Source organism: Musca vetustissima, unplaced genomic scaffold, assembly GCF_032173495.1.
Source record: "Musca vetustissima isolate MV318-11 ecotype Yass unplaced genomic scaffold, APGP_CSIRO_Mvet_v1 utg16188, whole genome shotgun sequence".
Lineage (NCBI taxonomy): Eukaryota > Metazoa > Arthropoda > Insecta > Diptera > Muscidae > Musca > Musca vetustissima.
The window spans coordinates 4,162-30,792 of record NW_026880015.1 but is presented as its reverse complement, the minus strand read 5'-3'; the positions used below and the strand labels follow the sequence as shown (position 1 = coordinate 30,792).

Below are 26,631 nucleotides of genomic sequence, written 5' to 3'. Positions count from 1 at the left end.
TATAATAATATGTTTTCTATCTCTCCTTTCTCCTCCCCCTTCTTCTCTCCAGGTGAAGTCTATGTCCTGGATGATGGCGGTGAAGTCGATTTGGATTTAGGCAACTATGAACGTTTCCTGGATGTCACGCTGCACCGTGACAACAACATTACCACGGGTAAAATCTATCAATTGGTGATTGAAAAGGAACGCAAGGGTGAATATTTGGGCAAGACTGTGCAAGGTAAAAATTACAAAAGATTTTATTGATCCGAAATATTTAATAACAGATTTTTTCTCTTTTTCCAGTCGTCCCCCACATCACCGATGCCATACAGGAATGGGTTGAACGCGTTGCCGAAACCCCTGTCCGTGGTGATTCCAAACCCCAGGTGTGCATTATCGAATTGGGTGGCACCATTGGTGACATAGAGGGTATGCCTTTCGTCGAAGCTTTCCGTCAATTCCAATTTCGTGTAAAACGTGAAAATTTCTGTTGTGCTCATGTCTCCCTGGTACCTTCACCCTCATCGACGGGTGAACCAAAAACTAAACCCACACAAAGTTCAGTGCGGGAGTTGAGAGGTTTTGGTTTAAGTCCTGATTTAATTGTATGCCGTTCAGAGAAACCTATTGGTTCAGAGGTTAAGGAGAAAATTTCGAATTTCTGTCATGTGGCACCCGATCAGGTCATTTGTATACATGATTTGAGTTCCATTTACCACGTTCCACTGCTGATGGAACAAAACGGGGTGATTGAGTTCTTAAATGAGCGTTTGCAGTTGAACATACAACCTAGCAAGAGAGAAAAGTGAGTGGGAAAAACATTTTGAAGTTATGTGTGGCTAATTTAATTTTCATTTTTAGATGCCTACAAAAATGGAAGGACCTGGCCCGCCGTTCAGAAACCTTACGCAAAACTGTCAACATTGCCTTGGTGGGCAAATACACCAAATTCAAGGATTCCTATGCCTCGGTGATCAAGGCTTTGCAACATGCCGCCCTGGCTGTGGGCTATAATCTCAATTTGAACTTCATTGATTCCAGCCTGCTTGAAAATGAAACCCTGCAGGATGCCCCTTCCAAATACCACAAAGAATGGCAGCTGTTGTGTGAAAGTGATGGTGTCCTCGTTCCCGGTGGTTTTGGTTCCCGTGGCATTGAGGGCAAAATTAAGGCTTGTAAATGGTGTCGTGAAAATCGCAAACCCTTCCTGGGTATCTGTTTGGGTCTGCAGGCTGCTGTTATTGAATTTGCCCGCAATGTTTTGGGCCTGGAGGATGCCAATACCACAGAAATTAACCCTAAGACATCGAATCCCTTGGTAATTGATATGCCGGAACATCACACAGGACAAATGGGTGGTACCATGCGTTTGGGTAAACGTACCACAATCTTCTCGGAGGAGCCAAGCATTATTAAGCAATTGTATGGAAATCCCAAGAGTGTAGATGAACGTCATCGACATCGTTATGAAGTCAATCCCAAATATGTACCCCAATTGGAGGAGCAAGGTTTGCGCTTCGTGGGCTGTGATGATACCAAGCAGCGTATGGAGGTTATTGAGCTGAGAAATCATCCCTATTATGTGGGTACACAATACCATCCGGAATATTTGTCACGCCCTCTGAAACCCTCACCCCCATTTTTGGGTTTAATATTGGCTTCCGTGGGACGTTTGCCGAATTACATTGCCCGAGGATGTCGTCTATCGCCTCGGCAACAATCCGATGCTTCTTCGGATGAAGATGATTTACAAATTACGGCAAAAATAAATAATTTGAAATTAAATGGAACCGGCAGCAGCACTTTCCTTACACCCAATGGTCGAGGAGCGGCGGAATTGTTTTTAAATGGTGGTGGTGGCACCACCTCAGCTGAGGCTTCGGATACAGAAATGGGTAGCAAAACTCCTCTGAATGGTGGTCTTTAAAGGGACGCGGGAGGGGGAAGAGAAAACACCAACACACAGACACACACAAATTGCTACAGAAATACAAAAATAAAATGTTGTAATTGTTAGGTAATAAGATATCGAAAAAAGGCAAAAACAAAAAAGAATGTCTAGTGTTGTTTAAAACTTTAATACCTTCCTCCACACATAAGACTGCTGGATTAGTAGAGGTATTAAGGCCAACAAAAATACTACTCGTTTAAAACAATTTGTCAAAAAAAAGATGCTTTAGTGTGTAAGTTACATAAAATAGTTAACCAAAAACACACACATACTGACAGACAGACAAAATGTATGATGGTTCAAAACTAAGAAAAGAATTTCCGTGTTTATTTTGTATGAAAATATTTTTCTTACACCATTGAAAAATGGTGTGTAAAAAAATGTGATTAGGCAAACCAACACACACACAGCACTAGTTAAAAAACTACAGCAACAAAATATTTCCAATCTCTCTCTTTGTCTTCTTTTTTTTTAATAATAAATTTAAAATATTGTATTGCTTATAGCAGGATTTTTTTGAAAATATATCTATACATATTATTAATGCTAATTCATAATTTTTATTATGAAACAAAAAATTAAACTACAAAATCGTCTATAAAATTTTATCTCTTTAAACAAAGCGAATAAAGAAAAAATTGAAAATTCTCTTGAAAGAAAAAACAAAATGAACAAAAAATATTTATTTTGGTTAAGAAGAAAATACTAAATATTGTGGGTGAAATAATAATATATACATTTTGAAAATTATTTTTTTCGGGACTTTTAAAAGTATTCACTTCTTAACAAAATATTTTTTCCAAGGACTATCATAATCGTGTATAATAAAATGAATATTAATATTAGGGATCTCAGATAAAAAATTCTGTAAAAGTGACGAATTTTTTTTAAAAATTAGGCTTTTTAGAAAAAAATATTGGTAAAAGTGGCGAATTTTTTAAAAATATTTTATAATTTTATATTATATATTTTATAATATTTTAATATTTTATAATTTTATTTTATAGAAAATAGTCTATTTTTGGGGATTTGTTTTTAGTATTTTTCAATAGGAGGTGATTTTTTGCGGAATTCTACATTTTAGGGCTATGATACCAATGGAAGAAATATTCTTCATAAAATTCCACTATTTGCCACCGAACATGAGAAACGCCTAGCTATAATATAAAACCCGGAAATATCAGTAAACAAGTTGGGTTATAAAAAATTGCTATTTTTGGGGATTAGTTTTTAGTATTTTCTAACTGGAGGTGATTTTTGCTCTAGAATATATTTTAGGGGTATGATACCAATGGAAGAAATATTCTCCACAAAATTGCACTATAAGTCACCGAACATGAGAAACGCCTAGCTATAGATTAAAACCTGGAAATATCAGTAGACAAATTGGTTTATAGAAAATAGGCTATTTTTGGCGATTAGTTTTTAGTATTTTTCAATAGGAGGTGATTTTTTGCAGAATTGTACATTTTAGGGGTATGATACCAATGGAAGAAATATTCTCCATAAAATTCCACTATTTGCCACCGAACATGAGAAACGCCTAGCTATAATATAAAACCCGGAAATATTAGTAAACAAATTGGGTTATAGGAAATAGGTTTTTTAAGTTAGTTTTTAGTATTTTTCAACTGGAGGTGATTTTTGCTCTAGAATATATTTTAGGGGTATGATACCAATGGAAGAAATATTCTCCATAAAATTTCACTATAAGTCACCGAACACGAGAAACGCCTAGCTATAGATTAAAACCTGGAAGTATTAGTAAACAAACTGGGTTATAGAAAATAGGCTATTTTTGGGGATTAGTTTTTAGTATTTTTCAATAGTAGGTGATTTTTTGCGGAATTCTACATTTTAGGGCTATGATACCAATAGAAGAAATATTCTTCATAAAATTCCACTATTTGCCACCGAACATGAAAAACGCCTAGCTATAATATAAAACCCGGAAATATCATTAAACAAGTTGGGTTATAAAAAATTGCTATTTTTGGGGATTAGTTTTTAGTATTTTCTAACTGGAGGTGATTTTTGCTCTAGAATATATTTTAGGGGTATGATACCAATGGAAGAAATATTCTCCATAAAATTTCACTATAAGTCACCGAACACGAGAAACGCCTAGCTATAGATTAAAACCTGGAAATATCAGTAAACAAATTGGGTTATAGAAAATAGGCTATTTTTGGGGATTAGTTTTTAGTATTTTTCAGCAGGAGGTTATTTCTTGCTATAGAATACATTTTAGGGGTATGATACCAATGGAAGAAATATTCTCCATAAAATTCCACTATATGCCACCGAACACGAGAAACGCCTAGCTATAGATTAAAACCTGGAAATATCAGTAAACAAATTGGGTTATAGAAAATAGGCTATTTTTGGGGATTAGTTTTTAGTAATTTTCAGCAGGAGGTTATTTTTTGCTATAGAATACATTTTAGGGGTATGATACCAATGGAAGAAATATTCTCCATAAAATTCCACTATATGCCACCGAACATGAGAAACGCATAGCTATAAATTAAAACCTGGAAATATCAGTAACAAGTTGCGTTATAAAAAAGTTGCTATTTTTGGGGATTAGTTTTTAATATTTTCAAATAGGTGGTGATTTCTTGCTATAGAAAACATTTTAGGGGTATGGTACTAATGGAAGAAATATTCTCCATAAAATTCCACTATATGCCACCGAACATGAGAAACGCCTAGCTATAATATAAAACCCGGAAATATTAGTAAACTAATTGGGTTATAGAAAATAGACTATTTTTGGGGATTAGTTTTTAGTATTTTTCAATAGGAGGTGTTTTTTTGCGGAATTCTAAATTTTAGGGGTATGATACCAATGAAAGAAATATTCTCCATAAAATTTCACTATAAGCCACTGAAAATTCGTTATCGTAGTAGAAAGTAGTAGACTTTTGCAGTACGGGAACATACCAAATGGTAACTCTCATTTTTATAAAATCTGTCCCTAACTGACAAGAACACACCGATTAAAAAATTGTAATTTGAACTCTTTTTCACAAAAACAAATCAATAGAATCCTTAGTGGTCACTGTTTCTGCAAGAGCACTTTAGCTAAAATGAATGTGGCACCAGATAATTTATGCGAGGACTGCGGAGAAGCCGAAACGGCCGCACATATATTCCTTGGATGTCGTAAATTTAATAATACAAGGAGATGCTTTCAGGAACTTTGTGATTTCTCCACACTTGAGGATTTCACAAATTCACTAGGCTTAGAAAGTTTGAACATTGTGGTAAAATTCCCGACAGAAATTGGAGTCGATCCATGAATACGAAACATAAATCACCACCATTGGAGAAAGTTAAATATGTACCTTAGCTGCTCATGGATACATGGCTCTGTACATTCTAACTTTTAGTAGGACGTGAGTCAGGAGGGAGAGATGTTAATAAGGAAAAAAACTACCTCAGGGAGGTCACCGGTTTTTTCTTTAGATATATAATTTTTTATTCCCATTTATTCAATCACACAAAATCCCTACTATAGCGCCATCTCTTTGACAAAAATGTTACTATTTCACACAGACAGTATGAATATGGCAACACAACGAAACAGCTGTGTTTTGTTTTGTTTTGATTGCTCACATGTTGTGCTGCTCTACAGCTGTCGCTGCTGCCGCAGCGCTGCCATCAACTCTGCTAACAGACAGGCATTTCCCTTCAAGTGACGCAAGTTATCAAACAAAATATTAAAATTTTCTATGAAAATTGGAAAATATTCCAAAAATTATTAAAGAAAAATAGAATACAACTAAAGGCAACATGAATTTGAATAAAATTCTACAAAATCTACCATGGCAGAGGGTGAAAAATGTACGAATAAATTTACGAAGTCTTTCAACCCAAACGACACACAGAACAAAGGAATCACCAACGACGCACACCATTGAAGAGGAAAAGGAGGTAAGGATTTGAAATTTCCATTCAATACAGATTCCAAATAAGAAATTTCCCCCCACATTTAGAATGCCAAATATCCTCGAAAAATCTTTTCTGGCATACAACCCACCGGCCAACTGCATTTGGGTAACTATTTGGGAGCTGTCCAAAAGTGGGCACAACTGCAGAACAGTGGTGATGATGTTACCTATTGCATAGTCGATATGCATTCCATAACAATACCAAAGGTGGGTGGTCGGATTTTTTCGAATTTGAAATATTGAAATTTAAAATTGAAATCTTTTCTAATTAGAATCCTGCAGTTTTACGTGAAAATATTTTCGAAATGGCTGCCACCATGTTGGCGTGTGGTTTGGATCCCGAGAAATCGACAATTTTCGTACAATCCTCAGTGCAGGAGCACACAGAATTGGGTTGGATATTAAGTTGTCTATGCACCATGCCGCGGCTGGGCCATTTGCCGCAGTATAAAGAGAAATCACGGCAGGTCAAGGATGTCCCGTTGGGTCTATATGTTTATCCAGTATTGCAGGCTGCCGATATTATGTTGTATAAGTAAGTAGAAGAACTTCCAGAGGCCTTGAAATTTTATCTATAGATTTTTTATAGAAAAAACGACCTCCGGGAGGTCTTGCGATTTTTTTCTATAGAAAAAACGACCTCCGGGAGGTCTTGCGATTTTTTTCTATAGAAAAAACGACCTCCGGGAGGTCTTGCGATTTTTTTCTATAGAAAAAACGACCTCCGGGAGGTCTTGCGATTTTTTTCTATAGAAAAAAAACGACCTCCGGGAGGTCTTGCGATTTTTTTCTATAGAAAAAAAACGACCTCCGGGAGGTCTTGCGATTTTTTTCTATAGAAAAAAAACGACCTCCGGGAGGTCTTGCGATTTTTTTCTATAGAAAAAACGACCTCCGGGAGGTCTTGCGAATTTTTTCTAAAGAAAAAATAGACCTCAGGGAGGTTTTGCGATTTATTTCTATATAGAAAAAAGACCCCAGGGAGGTCCAGAGATGTTTTCTATATAAATAAAAGACCTCCGGGAGGTCTAGCGATTTTTTCTATAGAAAAAAGACCTCAGGGAGGTTTGGGGATTTTTTTCTATAGAAAAAAAATGAACTCCGAATTTACTCTATTGAAAAAAAGACCTTCTTGAGGTCTCCGATTTTTTTCTTTGATTACTTATCATTTCATTTTTTATTCCAGAGCCACCCATGTCCCCGTTGGTGAAGATCAGCTGCAACACATCCAGTTAACCCAACATTTATCCCGCATCTTCAATACGAAATTCGGGCAAACCTTCCCAATTTGTCATGCCATGATCGATAATCATGATGGTGCCCGCATTCGATCCCTACGCAATCCCACAAAGAAAATGTCCAAATCTGATTTGGACACGAAAGCCACAATAAATATACGCGATGCTCCCGAAGTTATTGTGGAAAAAATTAAAAAAGCTGTTACCGATTTCACCTCCGATGTAACCTATGAACCCGAAGCCAGACCTGGTGTTTCGAATTTAATTGTTATCCATTCAATGGTTAGTGGAACACCAATTGAAAAGGTGGTGGAGGAGGCTCGTTCCATTGATACTGGACGTTATAAGTTAAGGGTAGCTGAGGCAGTGGTCGAACATTTGAAACCCATTCGTTTGGCGATCGATGATCATTTGGTGAGGAAGGAAGAATTAATTTATTTGTTAGAGACGGGGGCGGAGAAGGCCCGCCAGGTGGCTCAACAAAATATTGTAGAGGTTAAGGAGAAAATGGGTTTGGGTATTTATCGGAATATTCCACAGTCCATAGATATGTCGGCGGAGTTATTGAATGTCTTGCCCAAGGATAAGAAAACAACGGCGGAGAAGGCGAAAAAGGATAAGGAGGGAGGAGCGGATGGACCGGTGGTGCCGAAACAAAAACTGCGTGTAGAAAAGAAGTCGGGGCAACAGAATTTGGCACCTAGTTTTAAATTGGAGGACTCACAAGCACCAACACCTTCCGTGGCGAAAAAGGTGCAATAATTGGGGTATCTGTCGTCCCACTTTCTCTCAAATTCTTAGTTAATGGAAGTTTGGACTTCCCATCGCTTCGTTCCTGCCTAGTCTTAACCCCCAAATAAATCAATTTTAAATTAAGCTCTCAATTTATTTTTATTTTGAAACATTTTTCCAGATCTTAGTTGTGGTTGTTATCATTCGCGATGCTGCATTTAACGTAACGCTGGAAATTGCAAACCATTTTCGTCTCATCGAAATAGAGGCCACTGGGACATTTAAATTCAAGGCTACGTTCCGTCAGGCATGCATGGAATTTACTGCAATCGTTGGGATCACGTACCAGGGTGCCATAGGTTTGGCCAACACAGACCGGATGTAGTCGAGGCAAGGAATAACCTTCCGGGGTTTCTATTCTGGCCTTCAATAGGGGAGCCTGTCTTGGAGATATTCTAACTGGTAGAAGTTCCTCTTCTTGTCTAGCCTTTAGTGGGCAGGGAGGAGTAGTGGTTGGTGAAGGAGTTGTTGTATCACAGGGAGATTTGGCCGGGGTGGTGGTGGTTGTTGGGGGTACATTGCAAGGTGTTGTGGTTGGCGGATTTGTGTGGCATGTCGTTGTGGATTCAGAGGTCGTGGTAGAATCTGTTGAGGGTCCTGTGGTGGTGGATTCAGTTGAGGGTCCTGTAGTTGTGGTTGGAGGATTTGGGTGACATGTCGTTGTTGTCGTGGATTCAGAGGTCGTGGTAGAATCAGTTGAGGGTCCTGAGGTGGTGGTAGATTCAGTTGAGGGTCCTGTGGTGGTGGATTCAGTTGAGGGTCCTGTGGTTGTGGATTCAGTTGAAGGTCCTGTGGTTGTGGATTCAGTTGAAGGTCCTGTAGTTGTGGTTGCCGGATTTGGGTGACATGTCGTTGTTGTCGTAGATTCAGAGGTCGTGGTAGAATCAGTTGAGGGTCCTGTGGTGGTGGTAGATTCAGTTGAGGGTCCTGTGGTGGTGGATTCAGTTGAGGGTCCTGTGGTTGTGGATTCAGTTGAAGGTCCTGTAGTTGGTGAAGGAGTTGTTGTATCACAGGGAGATTTGGCCGGGGTGGTGGTGGTTGTTGGGGGTAAATTGCAAGGTGTTGTGGTTGGCGGATTTGTGTGGCATGTCGTTGTGGATTCAGAGGTCGTGGTAGAATCTGTTGAGGGTCCTGTGGTGGTGGATTCAGTTGAGGGTCCTGTAGTTGTGGTTGGCGGATTTGGGTGACATGTCGTTGTTGTCGTAGATTCAGAGGTCGTGGTAGAATCAGTTGAGGGTCCTGAGGTGGTGGTAGATTCAGTTGAGGGTCCTGTGGTGGTGGTAGATTCAGTTGAGGGTCCTGTGGTGGTGGATTCAGTTGAGGGTCCTGTGGTTGTGGATTCAGTTGAAGGTCCTGTGGTTGTGGTTGCCGGATTTGGGTGACATGTCGTTGTTGTCGTAGATTCAGAGGTCGTGGTAGAATCAGTTGAGGGTCCTGTGGTGGTGGATTCAGTTGAGGGTCCTGTGGTTGTGGATTCAGTTGAAGGTCCTGTAGTTGGTGAAGGAGTTGTTGTATCACAGGGAGATTTGGCCGGGGTGGTGGTGGTTGTTGGGGGTAAATTGCAAGGTGTTGTGGTTGGCGGATTTGTGTGGCATGTCGTTGTAGATTCAGAGGTCGTGGTAGAATCTGTTGAGGGTCCTGTGGTGGTGGATTCAGTTGAGGGTCCTGTAGTTGTGGTTGGCGGATTTGGGTGACATGTCGTTGTTGTCGTAGATTCAGAGGTCGTGGTAGAATCAGTTGAGGGTCCTGTGGTGGTGGATTCAGTTGAGGGTCCTGTAGTTGTGGTTGGCGGATTTGGGTGACATGTCGTTGTTGTCGTAGATTCAGAGGTCGTGGTAGAATCTGTTGAGGGTCCTGTGGTGGTGGATTCAGTTGAGGGTCCTGTAGTTGTGGTTGGCGGATTTGGGTGACATGTCGTTGTTGTCGTGGATTCAGAGGTCGTGGTAGAATCTGTTGAGGGTCCTGTGGTGGTGGATTCAGTTGAGGGTCCTGTGGTGGTGGATTCAGTTGACGGTCCTGTAGTTGTGGTTGGCGGATTTGGGTGACATGTCGTTGTTGTCGTGGATTCAGAGGTCGTGGTAGAATCTGTTGAGGGTCCTGAGGTGGTGGTGGATTCAGTTGAGGGTCCTGTAGTGGTGGATTCAGTTGAGGGTCCTGTAGTTGTGGTTGGCGGATTTGGGTGACATGTCGTTGTTGTCGTGGATTCAGAGGTCGTGGTAGAATCTGTTGAGGGTCCTGTGGTGGTGGATTCAGTTGAGGGTCCTGTGGTTGTTGATTCAGTTGACGGTCCTGTAGTTGTGGTAGGCGGATTTGGGTGACATGTCGTTGTTGTCGTGGATTCAGTGGTCGTGGTAGAATCTGTTGAAGGTCCTGTGGTGGTAGATTCTGTTGAGGGTCCTGTGGTGGTGGATTCAGTTGAGGGTCCTGTGGTTGTGGATTCAGTTGAGGGTCCTGTAGTGGTGGATTCAGTTGATGGTCCTGTTGTTGTGGTTGGCGGATTTGGATGACATGTCGTTGTTGTCGTGGATTCAGAGGTCGTGGTAGAATCTGTTGAGGGTCCTGTGGTTGTGCTAGATTCAGTTGAGGATCCTGTAGTTGTGGTTGGCGAATTTGGATGACATGTCGTCGTCGTTGTTGTTGTAGGTACATGACACGGAGTTGTTGTAGTTTCTACAGGATGACATGGTTTCTTAGTAGTTGTCGTAGTTTTACAATCCCCAGCTGGGGGTGGTGGTGTTGTGGTCTCTACATTTCCACAATCTGTTGTTGCGGCCTTCTTTTCCTCGACATATTCCAACAATCTCAATGCCATTCGTCTCAGCTGGACACATTTAACCAAACCGGCCATATTACACATCCTCGCCTGGGCATCGTAGAACAAGCCCTGGGGGCAGCGTTGGCGATAACGTTGACCCTGATAGCATATGTAATAGTGCGAACAACTTCGTGGATCTGTTAAATATGCACCATCCGATTGTTGGCGACAATCGACGTTGTTATTTAGAGGTTGCCTGGCAATTACTATCACTGGTCCAATGATCAGTAATGACCACAAAAGATTTACTATGAAGGTAGTGCGGCAAAAGAGGATGAGCGGAATGAAAAGAAAGAAAAAAAGGATATTTAATAGATTGTAATTTAAAAAATTCGAAATAACTTACTGCCCTTCATTGCTCTGTAGACATCAACTTTTGTATGTGCGACTGCTTGTTGCTATTAGTCGAATGGCCTAGAGCCTATTTATTTATATAGAGCCCTGCCCTGAGCCATCTCGATATTTTCTGCAATTTTATCTGCATTTTGTAATGTTTTCTAATTTTTTGTTTTGTTGTAAAATTAATTATTAATTTACAAGACATAATGATTGTGTATTTCTTCTTTTTGTTATTATTGTTGTTTGTTTTGTTGGCAGGTGATTGCAGACGTTGTAATAGATTTTTTTTATCACGATCCAATGTGTGTCTAGTTCCATCATGTACCGGAAAGTTGATATATCTGCTACTTTATTACACAAGGCAGACATGGTTTGTCGAGGAGGTCTATATAGGGGTGAGGGGGTGTAATTCTTTTTAAAATTGAATCAATCAAATATACGAGGTCAGTATTAAATCATCTGAAGTTTTCGAAAAAAAACTGATAATAGTTCTGCAAAAAATATAGTCTATTTAGTCTATTGCGAACATCCAACGTCAACCTTATGGGCCACTTAAGCAAAAAACCTCTACAAATACTCCTGAGGGACTTTTATTTTTAAGAGAAAAAAACTTCTTCGAATCAACAATTCCTGGAGTCTGCAATAAAAAAAAAACAGCACAGCTATATATTTTTCTATTTTTGTTTTTATTATTTTTGAAGAAAAAATCCTGGAGTCCTCAAAAAAGGCAGCTGCTTTAAATATTTTTCAAAATTGATTCCAAAAAATATTTTATTTTTCATAGTGACTTAGTCTATTTTTTCGAAACTATTAAGAATTTCCATCCCTCATCTTACTTAAAAAAGGGAGTTTCTTATTTTCCGTTTGGGCTGGTCCATATTTTCAAAAAAAAAAAAAAAAAAATCTTTAGCTACATATTTTTTTTATATTTTTGACTTAGTCTATTTACCGTTTGAATCGTTGCAGACCAAAAAAAAAATCCCATTGTTGAATCGTCAATTAAAAAAATTATCAAAAAAAAAAAATTTTTATATTTCTGACTTAGTCCATTTTTTGTTCCCCCCTTTAAAATGAACTTCTGATAAACAGAAGATTTTCAAAAAAAAAAAAAAAAAAATAATAAAAATGTTACAAATATTTATATTTCCGATATTTAAAAAAAATCATATATTTGACTTAGTCTATTTTTGTCAAGTGATTTTTTTTGTAATTTTTGACTTAGTCCAATTATCTTAAAAAAAATAAAAATATTTTTTTGACTTAGTCTTTTTTCCGTTTTACCATTTGAAGTACAAACACTCTTTATATTTTTGACTTAGTATATTTTCCTATGAGTTTATCAAAATATTTTTTTATTAAATTTTTCATATTTTTGACTTAGTCCATTTTTCCTTTTTATTTGCTAAAAAATACTTTTATTTTTAATTTTTGACTTAGTCCATTTTTTCTTAAACAAGCTATCATCCAATTTTTTTATATTTTTCAAATATTTGACTTAGTCTATTTTTTCTTTTTTCAGCTGAAAAAAAGAAAAATTATTTGATTTTTCATTTTTTTTTCTAATGAAAATTATTTATTTAATTTTTTTTTTCTAAAAAATATTTTTTTGATAATTTTTTTCAATAAATTTTCAAAAATGATTTTTTATCTTTATTAAATTTTTCATATTTTTGGCTTAGTCTATTTTTCCTTTTTATCTGCTGAAAACAATATTTTATTTTTAATTTTTGACTTAGTCCATTTTTTCTTAAACAAGCTATTTTCCAAAATATTTTTTTTATATTTTTCATATATTTGACTTAGTCTATTTGTCTACTTTTTCCTTTTTTCAAGAAATAAAAAATGCGCAGATCATGACAAGGGCAAACCATATAACCGGCCCCATATTTACCGGTGTTATTTATCTCTCTCTCTCTCTGCTACAAAATATAATTATTGTTGTACATTCATCATTCCTGAAAAACATTTTTTATATTTCTTACTTAGTCTATTTTTTTATTTTAACCAATACAATAACCTGCCATTTTTAATATTTTTTTATTCAAAAAATTAATATTTTGTTTTCCTTTTTAATTTTCTACATAGTCTATTTCCATCCATTAAACAACAACCTGTCATCATTGTCAGGTGAGTTTTAAAAGAAACTCAAATGCACAGCCAAATAAAAATAACCGTTTTGTTTGTGTGATATATGCAAAAGAGAGATGCGAATCAAAATATTAACGGCGGCTCTGTATTTCCCCATGTTATGCTCCCACACAACACACTCTCTCTCATTCTTTGCATGCACATGCCAAACTCTTATAAAATCTCTGTCCCCCCAATCATATTGGTTGTTGTTGTTGATTTGCTGCATTTCTTTGTTTTTATCCAGTGGTTGTGTTGTGAGAGAGGCCCCCACAACAGAGTATGTGCGTGTGTGTGCGTTCGTGCGGCACATGAAAGAGTGTATGAGAGTGAGAGCGCTCTACTACTGCACCACTCAATGTAATTATGATGTTATTGCTGGCAGCAGCAGCAGAGTGTCGGCATTTTGTGTTAGTTCACCGTGTGATTTCAAAACGTTAGCATTGTCGGTAAAACGAAAAGTACGCGCAACGTCTTTTTTGTCGTGTAAAATTGTTGGTTGTTTAATAAAGAAAAAAAAATTGTGAACACGGCTGTATATATTTCGTTTTTGGCCCGTTTGTTTCTTTTTTTCTTCGATTATTTTGCTTTGAGTTTTATGTTTTCACGACGTGTTGTGGAGTTAAAACAACCGTAGAAGAAGAAGCAGAAAAAATATATATAAAACGTAAGCTACGACAAAGGCTTAAACCCTACCTACATAATCGAAATAAACCAAATAGAGTGTTAAGAAAATAAAATACAAAAAGGAAAACGAAAAAAATAAAACAACAACAACCACCATAATCGCTACGTTACCAAGTTGTTTCAGAAAAAAGGCTAAAATAAAATACGGAGGGGAAAAATTTACAAAAAATAAAAACAAATTTTGAAGAAAAAAAACAACAACAATTGTAAATAATTGAGAAATTAAATTAAAACAACAAGAAAAAAATATAATTTCGGGGGGAAAGTGTTGTGAAATGAGAAAACAAACGTGAAAAATTAAGGTAATTTTTCTGAAAAAAAAAATCGGTGGAGAAAATATTTTTAATAAATTGTGCTGAAATAAATAAAAAAACGCTTTCTTACAATAATAAATAATAAAAATCTAAGTGCAAAGGTAAAAAAATAAAGACTATTTTCAAAACAAAAATAAATTGAGGTGGTCCATGAAAGGGAGTTGTTAACACAATATTAAAAAGAAAAAATATTTCAAAATATTAGAAAAATTTAAAGAAAAAACTATTAAAAAACGAAAAATTAATAAAAATAGTGAAGAGAAAAATGAATCGAACATCGAAAAAATAATATTTTTTTATTTAAAAATACAATACAATAAAAATACAATAAAAAATAATTTTTAAAAATTGACAAAAAATATTTTTTTGTTTTTAAATTTAAAAAAAATTGTTTTTGAAAGTAGCCGGACTTAATCCCAGTTTGTTGTTTTTATAAAAAATTATTTTTTTTTTCAAATTAAAAAAAAATATTTTTTAAAGAATATAATTTTTAAAAAACTAAAAAAGTGGATATACAAATTAAGAAAAATAATTAAAAAAAACATTGTGTTGTAAAATTTAGACAAACATTTAAAACTATTTTTTTTAATAAAAAAGTGTTTTTTTACTAAAAAATAGTAATTTTTTTACTAAAAAAAGTAGTATTTTTTTACTAAAAAAATATTATTTTTTACTAAAAAAATAGTATTTTTTACTAAAAAAATAATTATTTTTACTAAAGAAATAGTATTTTTTAATAAAAAATAGCAATTTTTGTACTAAAATATAGTATTTTTTTTACTAAATATAGTAATTTTTTTATTAAAAAATAGTAATTTTTTACTAAAAAAGACATTTTTTGCTAAAAAAAAATAGTTTTTCAAGTTAAACAATATTGCAGTCAAATCAATATTAGATTACATTTTTTATATCACAAATATTTTTTATTAAACTAAAAAAAATCTATATAAAACGAAAATAATTACAAAATAATAATAATAATAAAGTAAAAATCAGGCAACGACTACCTGTTCTCTCTCTCCCTTCATTATTATTTTGTCTGGCAGCAGCAACAAAAACACAACAAAACACCAAAAGGCGGCATTTAACAACGACGGCAAACCAGCAACAACAAGAATAATCACAACGCAAACGAAGGCATTCAGTTGTAGCAAACACAAACGAAACGAAACAAAATTCATCAACCAAAACCGGCTAACAAAAATAACAACAACAAAAACAACAAGCCAATTGTATAGGAACTCGGTTTGTTTGATTGTTTGTTTCCCCCCGCGTGTGTGTACGTACATACATAGGTGTACATTACGATTGTTGTTGTTTTAGTTAATTTCCCTGAAGGAAATGTGGGGTGTTGTATCGCCTTTGTCTACTATTGTGGCGACATGTCTCCATATTTTCTACAACTTGTCTACATATCATGTAATAAGAAGAAGCATTTGTTATGTTAACAACCAACTGAGCATGGTTATGCTTCTTCTTTTTTTCTTTAATTATAAATATGTTGGCGGCAATAGACAGATATTTTATTAAAAACGCGAGTTTAAAGTTATTAATGGTAATAATTAAATTAATTAATTAATTGGTGAAAAAATTTTTGAGCAAAAGAAATTATAAAAAATTTACAAGTGACATATGTGACCTTTTGTCTATATATACAAACTATTGACTTACTACTGACCGTGTCCACATATGCGACGCTGTGTCTATATCTAAAAACTACTGACTTACTACTGACCAAGTCACTAGTTCATTTCCAATGACAAGCACATGTTAAATGTCAATAGTAAAATGCATTGTGTTGGGTATAGTCGGTCAACAGTATTGGTGACAATGTCAATAGTAAGTCAATACTGATTTACTGTAGACATTTCCTACAGGGTTGTTGTCGTCGTCATCATCATCGTCGTTGGTGTTATTTATGTGTGTGTGTCTAGTGTGGTGCAAGTTAAATAAATCAAGAAACAGAAATCAAATAGAAGAAGAACATCATCTATCAAAAAACAATAAGACCATTTCTTAATTATAAATAATAATTCATGTTCTATTCTGTTCTAAAAACATCAACATAATTGTACAGGTGTGTGTGTACGTGTGATCATCATTAATTTTATTTTTTTTTATTTCTGGTTTTTCTTCCTTTCAAAGTGTCTGCTTCTCCTTATTTTGTGAACAAACAAAGTTTTGTTTTGTCGTGTTGTTTGATTTGTGTCTCTCAAAGAAAAGAAAAACAAAAATAATCCCTCAGCCATCATTGATTGGCATCCATCTGTGTTTGATTTGAGAGAGAGTGTAAACAAATAAAAATGCAATTGCACCTGTTTTAACAAGACAATAACCCGCCACAAAATAAAAACAACAACAACACAGCATTTTAGAATTCTAACACACAAATGAAATAAAATTAAAAACAAAGAAAAAAGAAACAACAACCAGCAGCAGTCGCAGCAGCAATTAAAAACAGAAACCCCTTCATCTCCGAGAAAACAACAACAAAAAAATAAAAACGGTGGTTATTCATTCTCACACCAACCTGCTGTGTTCGTCTCACTCTCTCTATCTCTCGTGTGATTTGGCTCCTCGGCTCAACAACTCCTCATTGTGAATATCATCGGCTCAGTTTTTTTATGTCATCATTGCTGTTCTATGTGTTAATACCTTTTTGGAGAATAGGGTAGTTTTTCCGTCATCGTCGTTGTTGTTGTCATTATTGTAAAAGTGCAAGAAGCATAGCTGTCAAAAGTGCATCACCACAAACACCAACGCCGTTAACAAGGTTGCCAACTGTTGCTGAAGAAACCAGAAGGTAAGTTAATCAATGATTATTTGAAAGGCATTTTTATTTAATGAGATAAAAAATGTGAGAAAATAAAAGAAATAAATAGAAGGAAGTGTAGAAAATAAAGTGATAATAAAAATTAAAAACAATAAAAGAAAATACGTAAAAAAAATTTAATGAAATAACTATAAAGGTGTAGAATTTATAGGCTTGTGTTTTAAAAGCATTTTTTTATAAAGGATAAAGATTGTAAATTATAAGTGGCATTAAAACAAGAAAATAATAATTAAGATTTTAATAAATAAAAAGTACAATGATGATTTGTAGATAGTGAAACAAATATAAATAAAAAGTAATGAGAAATAAGATGATAATAAAACCAGTGAGCGAAGCAGTATAGTCGGACGGGGCCGACCATACGGTACCCTACACAACTACCACAGAACTCTGACTTTCTGCGGATTTTTATTACGAGACTGGGTAATATTTCGTGATAGTTGCACCCTCTTGCCCGATTAGAGGTCAACAGCACCTCTTCCTTCTTAATATTACCAATATTCAGTACAGCCCTTCTAATTACTAGTCCATATTCCCTTCATCATTGGTTGTATTGTGATGTTCGGCTTATTATTGGCATCGACTCGAAAAAAAAAACACAAAAAAAGAATTCGGTCCATTTCAATCTCAAACTATCCACTAAAAAATCTACTGTGTAACTTTTCACTTCCTGGACGCGAGAAGTCAATTTGGAACTTGATATTTCCATTGAAGGTAGGCGTATCGGCACCGTCCATAATCTGAAAATTCTTGGTATGGTCTTTGATAACCTCCTTCATTTCTTCTCGCCATTCCAACTACCTCAACCACAAGTGAAAACTAGAAGTAAGTTCGGAAAGCTTTGGCTATGGCACCTCCTGGGGCAATGATAAAGAAACATTGGCAACGACATACGTTCCATCCTTAAATATCTTGCTACAGTCTGGACATCTTTCCTTAGCGACACATAATAGAGATCTAGATGACGAGCGTCAATCACTTCCATGAGGAGACCAGGAGTCGAGTAACATAATGTGTGGTTGATTAGACAGTTCCTGCTGGCATGCTATCTGCCGTGTCATCCCAATCATCACACAGTGATTGCTTTTCCGCTTCCGCGACACATCCGCCAGGACTTTAGGCGCTATCGTGAAAGCATCCAAGACGTCAGTGCATAAACAAGCGGTCTCCGAAGCCATAAATGGTCACAGATGTAGAAAAGTTCTACTCCAACATCCTCCTGCAATTTCGGACAGTGAGAGGCTTCTTCCTAGTTGTCAATTCGTATCGAGACCGCATTGTCATTGTTCATTAACTCTAACGTGATTTTGGCCCTTCGAGCTGAGTATTTTTGGGAAAATAGTTCAAAATCGACCCAAAATTGATCTTTAGAAGTCTACTCGTCGCTATTACATTGATAATAACGTGTTTTTGGTCCTTCGAGGCGAGTCATTGTGGAAATACGATTTTTTGTGTGAATTTCTAAATTCGGTTGATTTTAATTGGTCCTTCGATTTGATTGAGAATACAGGTTTTCTAAATATAGAATATGAAGGAACAAATGTTCAAAATATTTTATTATTTTTCTAGGTCGATTTAATTCTACATAGAAGTCATGTGTTAGTCTTCATGAAGACCTTCTATCTATCTGTAATCTATCTATCATTGTTATGACATTTATCGAATATCCTCCATCTTAGTTGGTTCTTCGACTTAAAAACGTCGTATATTTGAAGTCAAAGGACCGAATGTACGCAACATAAATCATTACGTCTTATCATTAAAGTGGGAAAGGTCATTGACTAGAATAGATATGACAAGCTTATCTTTGGAATTCCCCTTCTGCAAAATTTTAATTATTGAAAAAGAAAACAGCAATGAAAATCTGTAAACGAAATCAATTAACCACGATAATAAACCTAATAACAACTCGATTATGTTGTCTGAGCAATTAACTGAGATAACTCCAATTGGTATACTTTTTTCTTAAACACCTTATAATAAGAATCGCAGTAATTGCCAAAAATTCTTTAGTTATTTGGAATCTACTCATCAAAGAAGTACGGAGACGGCTGTATAAAAAATTACTTAAAATGCTAACGGGAAGCCCACCAATCTGGATTGTTGCCTTTATGGCGATCTGTTTGTCACCATGGTTTTGTCAATTGATCTCCGCCGAATATTATGCCCAATGTGAGGGTAACGATAATCGTTATATAGCAAGTCCGGATAGTTGCTCGCGTTACATATTCTGTTATGGCCAAGAGTCCTTTGAAGGGGATTGTGATGAGGAGGCACCATATTTTTCGGAAATTGATCAGACATGCGATGTCAGTGAGGATGTTTGTAAAAAATTTGAAGGCACCGATAATGGTGAAGGTGATGAGGGAGATGGTGAAGGCGAAGGAACTGGAGAAGGAGAGGGAAATGGAAAAGGCGAGGGAGGAGAGGTGGTAAATCCCGGTAACCCCGAAATTGAACCAAGTAATCCAGAAATACCTCCCAATGTGGTAACATCAGCACCAGCTCCATCACCTTCAGTATCAAGCGTATCTTCTTCGGCCATAGTAACAACAACCGTAAAACCCTCTAGCATTAAACCAACCCAAAGTTCTGCTGTGCCAACTTCAAGTACTACCCCAAAACTCCCATCAATTGCCAGTTCCACAACTCAAGCTAGCATTACTGCCGTTAAATGTCCCGCAGAAGATGATCCACTGAATTTGGTTTTCCTACAACATCCTAAATCCTGTTCGGATTATTTTATGTGCTATCATGGTGAACCGATTGCTATGCATTGCTCACATTCACTGCATTTTGATGTTCGCACACGTAAATGTGATTATCCGGAAAATGTTAAGTGTCAGGTGGGTCTTTCAAGAAAAATTTACATTATTTTGTAATTGGAATAAATATTTCCTTCTTATATCCAGCTCCATTCAGTTTCACCACGTGAACAATGTCAAGACCATACCGTCGATGTTTTTCCCCATCCCACCAATTGTAATTATTATTACTTATGCCGCCTTGGGTATCTCATGGTGATGCAATGCCCTCCCAATATGGATTGGGATTATAATCGCAATGTTTGTGTTTTGCGTGGTCAAGCCACATGTTATTCGTCCACCAAACAGAGTAATAGTTGGAATTTCTTTTTAAATTGATTGTGGATTTGATGGAAAATCTAAAATACAAACAAAAAAGAAAAAATGTGTATGGTCGAAGGACCAAAAAAATGTTTTTAATAAAAGAAATAGCTCAAACGAAGGATCAGCATTTTCGTTAAGTTTATCTTTGGCGGAAAGTTTTTTCTTAAAATTTCTTCATCTGAAATAGAAACTTCCCTTTAAAATAGCTGTTTTGTCACAATGTTCCTAATCGAAGGACCAATTCTAATGAAAACAAATTCTGAAATAGACAAAAACTATTCGATCGAAGGACCAAACATTTTAGAAAATAATTTTTAATCCATATTTAAATTTTTGCATAATAAAAAATTCGCTTAACCGAAGGACCAACAAATTCGTGAAGCGTTTCTTTAGTGGAATATTTTTTTTCATTTTCTTCCCAAGAAAATTAAAACTTCACCCCAAAAGGCTTGTTTGCGTTACTAAATGCCTAATCGAAGGACCAATTCAAATGAGAGAAACTGAAAGAGAACCGGTCACTTTTTCGTCAGCCGTAGGAAATACTTCCCACGTGACTTCCGCTTCAAACGAAGGACCAAAATTTGGTTTTATTTAAGTGGTTCATCGAAGACCACTAACAAAATCTTGGTTCAAAGATGTTTAATAAAAAAACTACTTAATCGAAGGCCATCTTCGTTAAGCTTAGGGGTGGTAGATTTATTAATGTTATTCCGAATAATTCAGAACCTTCAAATAGTTGTTTGTGTAACGAAATGCCTAATCGAAGGACCAATACAAATAAGAAAAAGTGAAAGCCGTAGGAACCAGTTTCTTCATGATTTCCTCTTCAATCAATGGACCACTCTTGGACCCAAAATGATCTCTAATAGGTTTTATCTAAAAAAAATCGAACGCTCAATTTAAATGAGTATAAAACTCAAATTTTTTTGTCAGATGTAGGTGATATCCTCTTCAATCGAAGGACCAAAAGTTGGCTGTATTTATGTGTTCCTTCAAATACCTCTATAGTATTCTTGGTGCCAAAATTATCTCTAATATGTTTTTACCTATAAAAAACCAATCCTAATCGAAGAACCAATTCAAGTGAGAGAATGTGGAAGAGAACCGCCCTATTTTTTCGTCAGTCGTATGAAATACTTCCTACATGACTTCCTCTCAATCGAAGGACCAAACTTTCCTCAAATTTAAGTGTTTCATCAAAGACCTCTAAAAGATCCTTGGTCCCAAAATCACATTAAAAAATAAAGCAATGTGTGATGCATAATTTTAGGCTGTAAATAAAAGAACACCTGTTTGTGTTGGGAAAACGCTATTTTGATCGATTTTTTATTGAAAAATGTTCTTTGGATTAAAAAATGTAACTTGAATTCGATTCTGCAATTACAAAAGGGAATTTTATTTATTTTGGTGATTCAATTTTTTTTTCAAAATGTATTCATACGGAATTTCAAATTTAAATCCTTAATACACAACGCCATGGGTCGTACCTTACACTGACCACTTTCCACGTCGAAATAATGGAAGAAAGGACATTTCTGCAGTATAGCATGACCCTTAACGCAATAGATAAAGAAATCACAACGTTCCGTGTGAGGGAAAATATGATGACCATATAGGGGGCACATGGTTTCCTGTTCCAGCGGTAGTTCTCCTCCTGGGGCTGGTGATATTTGCATAGAGTTGGCATTACTAACCGCGGGAGGGATACAATTAACATTTGTGGGTAAATCACATTTTCCCATTTTGGGATTCCAATAGAGATTAGCACTACACTCTTGGACCAAGGCCTGACCATGATAGCACATAAAATACTGGTAGCAATTTTGAGGATTTGCAATGAAAACGAGGGAATTTGATTGCGATTCCTGGCCATATAAATCGAAGCAATAGCGATTGGCATTTGCCAGGACATCTTCGGCGTTAACGGAGGCTACAGGGGAGCTGGGTTGTTGGACAGAGGAACTACTTTGTTGGTTACTTCCCGGTTGACAATGCGGCACCTTTTCCGCCACATCACACAATTTCGTTTGAGGATTATAGAACATATTATAGGGACAGGAAGCCTCAATTAGTTCACCATCATCACCACAGAAATAGAAAAGTCTGCAATCCGAGGGATTTTCTACCAAATCGCCGACGGCATGATTGGCACAAAGATTGGAATTTTGACGTGAGATTTTCCTCTTCATCGTTAGGGCTTGAATCGGACACAATATGTAGCAAATTGCAATGAAGATATAAACTGCAAAGAATAGGAAATAAATATTAATTTGAATTTACTTCAATCACTAAAAATCTAAATCCTCACCCTTGTTAAACCCCATAGTGAGTTATTGTATTGAACTGATCGTCTTTCCGCTAATGTCTTTCACTTCAGCACGTTTAAACTTGATCTAAATTCATTGTGAAATATTATATACCCATGTATCCCTCTGCAATGTTTAAAAATTCGATAGAACGACCTCAATTTCCGCACCATGAAGAGATTATTTACATAGAATATGTCTATTATCTGATGCATGTGTGTATGTATTTTCTTTATCAAATATTCATTAAGTTCATTAACTAGATAAACTTCACCTTCGAATATATAAACAAATATCAATTATTCCAGATTTTGGGCATGTTCAAACTCATTCTGACATTGAAGAAGAATGCGAACAAATATCTTCAGAAGTTCTGAAGATACTCGTAATTAAATTGCAGTAAAATTCCACAGAATGTGTTTAAGTACTGGAAAAGTTGATATCAAATTGGTCCTTCGATCTGTTATTCGAGGAAAATCCGTGATCTTTTTTGTACAGATCATGAATTGGTCCTTCGAGACGCTGTGAAACGTTTATGGTGCCAAAATTCATTAAAATGTTGCCGTGCAATTTGTCTTTCGATCGGTTATTCGCGAACGTTTTGATCTACTAAACTAAGGTCCTTCGAGTCGAGTCATTGCCAACCTCTGTGAAAATTTACAATTCAATTGGTCCTTCGATCTATTTTCCAGAGACCATGTAAAGTATATTGAGCTTCGCAATTGGATATTTGGTCCTTCGAGCCAATTCAATTGTTTCCAATATTAATATTTTAGAGAACATTTATTTCTTTATTTCTATTAAATAATATCTAACATCGATATTGCAAATTTGGTCCTTCGATTCAATGGGTTTGCAGTCAACAAACCGAAAGCAAACAATTTTATTGAGGCCACAAACTGAATGGCTAGACGCCATCACTACCACAATAGTTTTATTTCAAGCTTTGCTCTTTATTTCTGTGAAACAGATTTTGTTACAATTTCGATTTGCTGTTCACCATAAAAGTCATACCTCTCTGCTACCCTGCGCTTCCATTCATATGTCGTTAAATGTGCTTTTGGTGGAAACCTGATGATGATAAGCCATTGCCAGCCAACCAATCTAGCCATCAAGCAACCAACTATGCCAACCAACCAACCAGTCAAGCAGTTAGTAGGTACCACTCGGAGATATCGTTCACAATTTGAATGGTGCAAAAAAAAAATTGCAAATGTTGGCAGAAAATATGCAAAAAAAAAGAGAGAAACATAGAAGAAACAGCAACGAAGAAAATGTCAACAAAAAGGAGCAGTAATAAGAAATGGGTTTTGATGATTTACCTGTGATGATTTTTATGTTCGACGAGTTATTTTGGGTTTCAGGAAATTTTTTCTGTGGATATTTGCAAAGAGGAAAATATTTGATTTGTTCTTTAACACAGAATGAAATTTTTTAATACTTTTTGTGAATTTTGAACTTAGAAATTTGAAAAAAAGCGATTATATGTATTTTGGTCCTTCGAGCCAAAGCATATACCGGTAATTCTATGTTGGCTAACTGAAGTAGTGTTTTAGGAAACTTTTGATGGATTTTTATGAAAAACACAAATTGTTCCTTCGGTCCTTCCTTTTGGTCCTTCGAGCATAAGAATATTCCGAAATTTGTCTCAGGTCACATGCGTTCAGTTTTATAGAATATAATTTCAAGCAACGAAAGAAAAGTGGAAATTTTTGTGATTTTTTTAGCCTAGGAATTTAAAACGAACGATAATATGAATTTTGGTCCTTCGAGCCATTGGCAAAACAAGGTTTTGTTAAAAAATATTTTTTTTTAAGTCCAAGCAAGGCGTGGATTTATTTAAAAAATAATTGGTCCTTCGAGGTAAAGAATATTCATCTAGGAAGGCATGAGTTTATTGAAAAATATTTGGTTCTTCGAGCAAAAAATTATTCTCCTTTCAATGCGTGCATTTCTTTTAACAAATATTTGTCCTTTGAGCAAAAGAATATTCTCCTAGTAAGGAGTGGATTTATTGAAATATTTTTGGTCCTTCGAGCGAAAAAATATTTACCTAGCAAGCGGTGAGTTTATTAAGAAATATTTGGTTCTTCGATATTCTATCAAGGCGTGAATTTATTAACAAATATTGGTCCTTCGAGCAAGGTGTAGATTTATTTAAACCATTATTCGGTCCTTCGGGCAGAAGAGAAGTCTTCTAGCATGGCGTATTATTAAAAAAATATTTGGTCCTTCGAGCAAAAGAATATTCCCCTAGCAAGGCGTAGATTTATTTAAACAATTATTTGGTCCTTCGAGCAAAAGAATATTCTCCTAGCAAGGCGTAGACTTATTACAAACAATATTTTGTCATTCGAGATAAAGAATATTCTCCTAGCAAGGCGTAAACTTATTAAAAAAAATATTGGTCCTTCGAGCAAAAGAATATTCTCCTAGCAAGGCGTAGACTTATTACAAACAATATTTTGTCCTTCGAGCTACAGAATATTCTCCTAGCAAGGCGTAGACTTATTACAAACAATTATTTGGTCCTTCGAGCAAAACAATATTCTCCTAGCAAGGCGTAGACTTATTAAAAACAATATTTGGTCCTTCGAACTAAAGAATATTCTCCCAGCAAGGCATAGACTTATTAAAAACAATATTTGGTCTTTCGAGCAAAAGAATTTCCTCCTAGCAATGCCTGTATCTGTCAAAAAAGATATTTATTCCTTCGAGCAAAATAATATTCTCCAAGCAAGGCAAGGTTTTATTAAAATATTTTTGTTCCTTCGAACAAAGGAATATTCTGAAGATCGGTTGAAAAATATTTTTCGGTTGAAGAATATTTTATTCAAAAATATTTTTTCAAAGGCCCAACAAGGCGTGGATTTATTTTAAAAATTTTTGGTCCTTCAAGCAAATGAATAGCGTGGATTTATTTTAAAAAATAAGTGGTCTTCAAACAAAAGAACAGCGTTTTTTTTTGAAAAATATTTGGTCCTTCGAACAAAAGAGCAGCGTCGATTTATTTTTAAAATATTTGGTCCTTCGAGCAGACGAATAACGTGAGTTTATTTTACAAAATATTTGGTCCTTTGAGCAAGAAAATATCGTGCATTTATTTTGAAAATATTTTTTTCAAGTATCCGCAAGACTTGTGGTTTTTTAAAAAATATTTCTTGTGTCATAACAAGAAGGTGAATTTTAAATATATATATTTATTCAGGGGCTTGAAAAAACATATATTTGTCAGAAATCTCCAACTAATTAATCATATTTTCTGTACTATAAAAAAGCCCATTCCGATATTTTATAGAACATGTCATTGTGGTTTTGCAGTTGAGACATAGACAATGCATCACGTATTTTTAGATTCATTAATTTTTTTTTGTATTCACAAGCAATGCAAATAATCCTCAACCTACTGAAAAAAAACAAACGTGTTAAATTTCAAAATAAACTCGAACACAAAAACAATAATTAATGAACTTGAGAATGGCCAGACAACTGAAAAAACTGTGCACACAAAATTTGACAACAGGTAAAAACCGGATAGAAGGCCAACAAACCTTCGAGACAGCGAGAGAGGAGGATACTGGTAAGTTGATACACAAAACCCATGAAAAAAGGAAGGACTGCACTTCCTGTTTGCTGTTGGATAGTGGCGGTCAGACAGGCAGATAGACAGTGACGAAAGGCCAGCGCACATGTGCGTGGGTAATTGTCAGCCTTGAATACATAATGGGCTCTTTGTGTAATCCTTCTCGGGCAAATGCAGCCACACAAAGGACATGTGTGTGTCCCTTTTGATGATGATGACTGTTATGAAAGTGTCGCTCATTATGATGAGACCGTTATGTTTGTGCAGTTTTTTTTTCAGGCGAACCAATGTGTAAACATGTGTTTCCACTTTGCTTTGCAGATTTCCTCGCTGTGACCCACTTGAAACTAAGGGTCCTTGCACAGAAAATGCCGCCAGCGGGTTTTTCTTTTTTATTTTAGCTGCAAAATTTTCTTCTTAGTTTTCCGCAGTTTCTTATGTCTCACAAAAAACTTCTGTAATTGAAGGGAAAAATACCAACAACTGAAAACGAAATATCATCTACCAACTAACTAACAGAACAATACCCAAACAATGTGAAAATAAAAAAAAAATACAAAACTACCTTTAATCGTCA

The 26,631-nt window shown here is 35.6% G+C and overlaps 5 protein-coding genes across 5 annotated transcripts in view; 3 read left to right on the top strand and 2 right to left on the bottom strand.

Annotated features, from left to right (window-relative positions):
- Positions 1-1,912, top strand: part of LOC133325294 (CTP synthase) — a 48,205-nt gene extending 46,293 nt beyond the window's left edge. Inside the window, exons 2-4 of the mRNA XM_061534081.1 lie at positions 53-223; positions 289-790; positions 847-1,912. Coding sequence (XP_061390065.1) covers positions 53-223; positions 289-790; positions 847-1,912 — 1,739 coding nt within the window. The remainder of the gene's footprint in view (positions 1-52; positions 224-288; positions 791-846) is intronic.
- Positions 1,913-5,734: 3,822 nt separating this feature from the next.
- On the top strand, positions 5,735-7,892 carry LOC133325293 (tryptophan--tRNA ligase, mitochondrial). Its single transcript, XM_061534080.1, has 4 exons — positions 5,735-5,875; positions 5,938-6,099; positions 6,165-6,427; positions 7,079-7,892. The coding sequence occupies exons 1-4, from the start codon at positions 5,735-5,737 to the stop codon at positions 7,890-7,892; spliced, it is 1,380 nt and encodes a 459-aa protein (XP_061390064.1).
- A 154-nt stretch (positions 7,893-8,046) lies between these two features.
- On the bottom strand, positions 8,047-11,093 carry LOC133325291 (mucin-2-like). Its single transcript, XM_061534079.1, has 2 exons — positions 11,084-11,093; positions 8,047-10,985 (listed from the first exon to the last, which is right to left on the bottom strand). Exons 1-2 carry the CDS (start codon positions 11,091-11,093, stop codon positions 8,047-8,049), a joined length of 2,949 nt encoding a protein of 982 aa, XP_061390063.1.
- Positions 11,094-19,109: 8,016 nt separating this feature from the next.
- On the top strand, positions 19,110-20,180 carry LOC133325290 (chondroitin proteoglycan-2-like). Its single transcript, XM_061534078.1, has 2 exons — positions 19,110-19,887; positions 19,960-20,180. Exons 1-2 carry the CDS (start codon positions 19,110-19,112, stop codon positions 20,178-20,180), a joined length of 999 nt encoding a protein of 332 aa, XP_061390062.1.
- A 741-nt stretch (positions 20,181-20,921) lies between these two features.
- Positions 20,922-22,489, bottom strand: LOC133325286 (probable chitinase 10). Its single transcript, XM_061534074.1, has 3 exons — positions 22,474-22,489; positions 21,653-22,407; positions 20,922-21,041 (listed from the first exon to the last, which is right to left on the bottom strand). The coding sequence occupies exons 1-3, from the start codon at positions 22,487-22,489 to the stop codon at positions 20,922-20,924; spliced, it is 891 nt and encodes a 296-aa protein (XP_061390058.1).
- Positions 22,490-26,631: the final 4,142 nt, after the last annotated feature.

Coding starts and splice junctions, on each gene's coding strand:
- LOC133325293 (XM_061534080.1), top strand. CDS start 5,735: ATGAATTTGAATAAAATTCTACAAAATCTACCATGGCAGAGGGTGAAA. Junction 5,876..5,937: donor CCATTGAAGAGGAAAAGGAG/GTAAGGATTTGA, acceptor CCCCACATTTAG/AATGCCAAATATCCTCGAAA. Junction 6,100..6,164: donor ATTCCATAACAATACCAAAG/GTGGGTGGTCGG, acceptor TTTTCTAATTAG/AATCCTGCAGTTTTACGTGA.
- LOC133325290 (XM_061534078.1), top strand. CDS start 19,110: ATGCTAACGGGAAGCCCACCAATCTGGATTGTTGCCTTTATGGCGATC. Junction 19,888..19,959: donor AAATGTTAAGTGTCAGGTGG/GTCTTTCAAGAA, acceptor AGCTCCATTCAG/TTTCACCACGTGAACAATGT.
- LOC133325286 (XM_061534074.1), bottom strand. Junction 21,042..21,652: donor TGGAAAGTGGTCAGTGTAAG/GTACGACCCATG, acceptor GATTTTTTTTAG/ATAAAACCTATTAGAGATCA.